Source organism: Buceros rhinoceros, unplaced genomic scaffold (assembly GCF_000710305.1).
Source record: "Buceros rhinoceros silvestris isolate BGI_N320 unplaced genomic scaffold, ASM71030v1 scaffold11450, whole genome shotgun sequence".
In the NCBI taxonomy this organism is placed as follows: Eukaryota; Metazoa; Chordata; class Aves; order Bucerotiformes; family Bucerotidae; genus Buceros; species Buceros rhinoceros.
The window spans coordinates 12,335-18,645 of record NW_010390215.1 but is presented as its reverse complement, the minus strand read 5'-3'; the positions used below and the strand labels follow the sequence as shown (position 1 = coordinate 18,645).

The window sequence follows — 6,311 nt, the reverse complement described above, 5'->3', positions numbered from 1 at the left end:
CACGCAGCTCGCCAGACGAGCCTCTGGGCGCCTTCGCTTCACAACTTAAAAAGGGGCATTTTCCATTTGTGTTGAAGATGGTGTGATAAAACTTCATTATTACGACTTCTTCCATTTATCGTGGAAAGCATTTTATCTTAGACTACACTTACAAAGCCTGTGTATAAATAACAGAAATGCCTCCTAAAATTTTATGGCTTTTGTTGCCATTTACCATTAAGCATAAACGTCCCCTTGAAAGCTTTAGTGAAGTAACTACAAAGGTTGGAAAAGGTTCACACCATTCTTTCTCCATGTATAAATTATAAGTAATATGAGAACATTAACAACATCTAACCACAATGTTTTATGTCAGACAAATGTGTCTCTGTACTCACAGTTCCTAAACTGTGCTAGCAAGAATTGCCTTTTTCTCATTCTTTTCTCTCTCTCCATCCGCCTCCTTCTACTCCCAGCAGTTTGAGTCAAATCTGGCTTTATTCTTTCATACGGTGTTAACGTCACAAAATGCCTGCAGTCAGGGCTCTAGTTCGCGTAACACCATTGTTCTTTTTCTGGAGAGCTTAACATCAACTGCTGAAACTTCCCCAGGTTGCCTCTTCAGTATTTAAATCTTCAGCTATTCAATTTTCCAGGAAAAAGGGAGAAAAAACAACAAGAACTCACAGATTTCAGTGTTGCAAAAAGAGAGTTTCATTATATGAGACATCTTCGTGTCATGGCAAAAGCAAAGAAAAACCACCAAAGCCAAACAACAGCAAATAAACACAGCAATACAGGAGGTATATTTCAAGGGCAATCACCTGGAGTTCTGGCCAAGCCTGACTGGAATTATGGTAATTTTGAGTCCCTGATAAAAGCAAAGCACCATCAAGGAACAGGATTCACCCAGCAAAGAAACAGAGACAGGCAGTTGCTGCTACATCTGAGAACAACAAAAGGTAGCTCAGATTTTCAGACTATTTGCAACTAAGAGGTGAAAACAAGACTTCAATAAGCTTTTTCCTAACAAAACCCCAGTTAGTGCTTCTCTTCCTGTTTGAGATTTTTCTTAAACAAATCAGCCTCAGCCGAACTGTGCAGAGAGGCAGGCGTTAATTTATCAGTAGGCATAGGTCTCCTGGCAGAATGAAAGCAAACTCAAACATCATTAATATCGAATGAGGTCACACAAAAATACTCATTACAAACACTTGCTCCTTTTAATTTTCCTCTTCCGAGACAGGTTTGGCGCTTGGTAACTAAATGGCACGTATGACAGCACGGAGAAGAAGAAACAAACCTTGCAGGGACCCTGTAAGTTCAGAGATCTGAAAGCCAACCTCAGTTGGGAACTCCATCTCCACCCCCTCAGAAAGCTTCCTCCAAGTCCCACAACTCATTTCACACTGACAGTCACACTGTTGAGCAGCTCAAGAGGCAGACATTCATGGAGTAAGATGACACTGAAATATTCTATAGACAGAACGGTGGTCAAAAATAGTTACACACAGTTGCACAAAACGAAGGCTGACTTCTAACCAGAAGAGTATGAGCTGTCTGATCACCTTACCTCTGAATTTTTTGGGTGGGTTGTTAAGATCACCTGCTTCTGGCTGTACAACACACCGATCATCCACAAGGCTGCAAAGAAACGAGAAGTCAAGTGAGATTCTAGTCCCTTGCAATTGCTTAAATCCTTGTTAGCAAAAACAAAGTCGTTTATTTGCAGTATTTTATCCGAATGGCCACTTCAGCAGAAGACATTCCCCAAATGCCAACTTATGCCAGATCTTTCCGAGAAGCATGCAGGTCATTTCACTGTTGCCCAGAGCTATGCTGCTGGGTAGGTGGGACAGTAAGTCAGTCATTGCTCCTGTGTACTGCATCACCTTTACGTCCCCTCCTTGAGGTGCAGACAGAACAGCCCATATTCTAGTTAGGCGAGAGACAGCCTTCGAACAATTATTGCCTCTTGGACAGATTCGAGGAATGTTGCAAATGCGTTCATATGAAGGGTAGAGAACAGCTCTATGGAAATAGAACAACTGTGCAAACTGGACACTGACTCGACAACACCTCAAGTATTAAGAAAACCCTTCAGCTCCTCAGTAAGTCAAGGGATCAAACTAATGTTCTACCGGCAAGGAGGAGAATTGGACAAGTGAACCCAGGAGATTCCAGAAGGGAATGCTGGGACAGAGCGTCCTCTGAATATGCACCAGCAAAACCACCACAGGGTCAATTCAAATCCCACAGAATAAAGAGAACAGTTAAGAGGTATCTGCCACCACTGCTCTGCCCTCGGCGTGCTTCAGATCGACGTGCAACTGCGCTTTTACCAAATACTATTTCCAAATTGTGAAAATGCAACTGTAATCAAACACTTTGTAGTTTCTGATTTGATCCCCAATGACTCAATCTGGTCCCTTAAAACCAATCTGTCAAAGAGGCTTTCTACACAACAGTAGAAAGTAAAACTCCAAGGTCTTAAAGGTTTGAGACGTCCATTCTCATGCAGAATCAACTTGAGAAAGATTGAGACCTAGAATATGAGAGTTGTTCCTTGCAGAGGCTGGTTACATGCAGGGAGCATCTTGAGACAACAATTACGGAAAATAAAGAAGTGCATAAAAATTAAGAGATCAGAGAGACTAAGTGGACTCAACCATTCTATGCATCTAAAATTTGCATATGCAAACATTCAGAGTAAAGTGCTTTTTCCCCATGGATTTTCTCCCTATCCAGTATTGTACAGACATATGTGCTCCAACATTCTGGCAGTATTAATATTTGAGCTGACTGAAACAACTGCTTTTAGTCAACAAAGGGCCAAAAAAATACCAGCTCAGATGAGTTACTCTGATATCCCACACAGATAATCTCAGTGCAATATATACCTCTCATCCTCAGATTCAATTGAAAGTGATGAGGAACTTCCCAAACTACTAAGAAAAAAATTTACAGGGTTAAAAAATAAACCACAAAAGAGGATATATTGTACACCGGTAATTGTAATGATGACAGCACTGAGTTTGGGAAACAGCAGGAGTAAAGTCCTGATGGAGCAACAGTTATGTCACAGGACACTCTTCAAAGATTCAGAATGACATTAGAACGTCTCGTGGTATCCGTTTCTCAACCTTCATTAGCCACATGAACAAGTCATTACACACTGTCATGACATAAGACTGTCAAAACTCCACATGGTATAGAGTACAATTACACCAAATCTTGTCTTTGCTGCTTTAATTTTCTCCAGGACAAAGACTAATTAAATATGGGACAAAACTAATTTGATTATGAAGGCTTATTAAGATGCTAATGCATTTCATGTTTCACATAACAACTGGGATTTCTGGCTTAAAATAGGCTCAGAATGTGTGTGGCCGTTATATAATGCAGTTACCTTAAAACAGCAGTAATTGAATCCAAGAGGATGCTTAGAACACTAAGGGGACTGCAGACCTGCCAGGAGAACATCTCGTCAACCCTAGGAAACAGGTGTGCTTGGGGCCGGTGATGTCTGAAAGGACTACCCATGGTGAAAAATATCTGCTCAGCAATGCCATCAAAAGCCACAGCCACTGCACAATGTTCGTCATGCACTGTATGGGATTCCACAGAACACAACAACTTTCTACTTGGTCTGGAATTATTTACTGCCAAACTTGCTTCAACACTAGGAAGAAAAAAATAGCCAAATGTATGGTACCGCTTAATTCATTTTGCCAGTTGCCAGCAGATAGTATTTGGCCAGTTACACCGCTGATTGAGTACTGCGGAGTGTACGTGTCATATTTGACGAGTACCTGGGAAATTTGTCAAATACATTCGCCAAATACTATTCGACCAACCCTACTTACTACATCCCTTGCTTTTATCATACCTTCTTTCCCTTCTGGCAGCATCCCATATTTTCTTCTCTTTCCTATAATAGATCATGGTGCATCTTCAGTGTCTGCTCCCTTCTCTGCCCCCTTATTTTCCAGAATCCTAATAGCTAGAGGACTAAACCTACAAGTTAGTTTGAAGTCGCTCAGATGAGATTCCAGCCCATCGCTTCCTGCCGAGAGACTTACCAGGATGCTGTCTTTGTACCCTGCTCGGGAGCTCCATTTACCAGACGCATCTGGACAGTAGGCATCAAAAATTTTGCTGTCACTGTACCCACCCTGAGGCCCTTACGGCTACTGGAAATGAGAAAGAGCATGATGTGTGCGTGCCCACTCACCATTTCATCAACCTTCCTGGTTGCTTCTTTGCTACTCATTCAGTGTTGAAGTATCACAGCAATGTGTCATGCATGCTATTTCCCTCCCGCTAATTTCTCACTGCTCTGAAAGAAGGTGGCAGATGTGCTCTTAGAGCTTCTCCTCCAGCCCCGGCAAGGTCTTCCAAGTCAGTACACAACTCCGCTGCCAGCTCCTGATGTTCCGAGAAATTTCTCCTCAGCAGCAGTTGAACAGAACAAAACACACCCTGTCACTTGTCAGAGCTGTATTTCGATTCCACAGCTCTTCTCTGCAAAGTCTTCCCATGTGAACGGCTACTCTCAGTTTAATGAGTAGCACACACTTCTCGCTGCTCCAGAGGCACGCCCCTGCAGAGCACCTCTGCGGACGTCTTTGCGGAAGAAAGCGCAAAAGAGCTCTGTGGGGAGGCAGGCTAGGGGCAGGAGCTGGCAAGGCACTGCTCCCACCGCAGCTCCAGGGTGCTGGCCGTGGGCAAACGTGAAGGTTCAAAACATGTTCTCCTTTGTCTGGAGAAAAACTATTTTCTCTGTACAAGAAACCTCAAATACTGCAAGACAACACTAGTCGTAGTGGTAAGTTAGTGGCAGATGAACGGTTTGGCTTGGGGCTTTTTAATATTTTTATTAGTGTTATTTTTTTTTAATCTACTTACATTGCCTATGCTACATCCTTTTCTCCAACCAGCAGATTGCACTGGGGTCTACTCCTTCCTGACTGGGAGGGGCAGGGAGGACAGGACGGGACACATGGATGGACACGGGACAGACAACAACATGAAAGTCATTTGCTTGCATTCATTCCCTCTACCCACACCTTAACTTGACAAGGTTCATCCTCCCCACCAAGACCATCAAATCCACTCCACGGCCATTGCTGCGCTCTCCAGCCCCCCCCCAGCTAGCCCGCCATATGAGCTTTAGGCCCTCTTTAAACTTGGGGCCAAATCTGTACATAAAGCTACCCAAAGCTCTACCTGGTATTTCCTGGGGTCACGCTCAGGGCAACTAGCTGAGTTCTGCTAGTCCTTCTCATGGATGTTTTTAGTACAAGAGAACAGCTGTTCTTACCCCAAAGTGCTAATAAATCCATTTGTTGAGCCCTCTGCATAGAGAGAACAAATATCTCCAATATGAAGGAAGCTCGACATCTTGTCAGTCATCTCTGGCTTACTGCCCCTAGAAGAACAAAGCACAACGTTACTAGTTATCGGGCAGGATTTCTCGGTGTAGGCTGCTGGAGGTTACAACAACAGGACCCTTCGCTTTCCTCTGTTCATTTCAGTGAAAAACCAAGCAGTTTCTTGCACTGGAATTTCAGGTATCAAAGAAAATACAGCACGTCAAAACACTTGCTTAAAAAAAACAAACTCAGGAAAAACAAGCGGCCACTGGCATCCCATTCTGCGGGGGCCTGTCTGGTCCCAACTGTACTGGTCCCAACAGATGCTCACCACGTCCCGACCCACTCCATCCCACCTGCGAGAGGGAAAGGGGGGAGGAGAGCGGGCTGCCTGTTTAAGACACAATATTCGTACCATTCAAAATCACAACACATTTCTCCATCAGGTACTCGGTCAGAACCAAAGGCAGGTTTGAGCGTGCTTTAGAGGTTCTCTGGAGTGGTGCTCCTGGGAATTGTCATGTAAAATACTGACATCATCCATGTCAGGATTTTTTGGTCATGTCAACATGTAGCATATGCTAGTTACCTGCTTACAGCATGAAGTCAGAACCCACTGAATATCAGGATTTTTTGGTCATGTCAACATGTAGCATGTGCTAGTTACCTGCTTACAGCTTGGTCCCAAAGACAGCATGAAGTCAGAACCCACTGAATACGCCTGAAAACAGGTGGGGGTTTTTTCTTGCACATAAAAGCAAAGATTAAGATTTTTCATAGTCAAATACTTCACGTATCAGGAAACTAAATTCCTGCTAGATCAGGAGTACTTTAACCCTGTTTCTAAACAAGATTGAGGAGACAACCACTTAGTGTTGTCAACTTCCACAGTATTAAGAACTCTGTTCTTCAAAGCCCCAAATCCTTGATCAGATGATACAGGACCCACCTGTCACT

At 43.5% G+C, this 6,311-nt stretch overlaps 1 protein-coding gene across 1 annotated transcript in view; it reads right to left on the bottom strand.

The window, feature by feature from the left end:
- Window positions 1-5,394, bottom strand: part of LOC104494153 (inositol 1,4,5-trisphosphate receptor type 1) — a gene marked incomplete at its 3' end in the record, with an annotated part of 56,172 nt that extends 50,778 nt beyond the window's left edge. The window contains exons 1-2 of the mRNA XM_010136954.1: window positions 5,303-5,394; window positions 1,553-1,623 (exon numbers count right to left, since the gene is read on the bottom strand). Coding sequence (XP_010135256.1) covers window positions 1,553-1,623; window positions 5,303-5,394 — 163 coding nt within the window. The remainder of the gene's footprint in view (window positions 1-1,552; window positions 1,624-5,302) is intronic.
- Window positions 5,395-6,311: the final 917 nt, after the last annotated feature.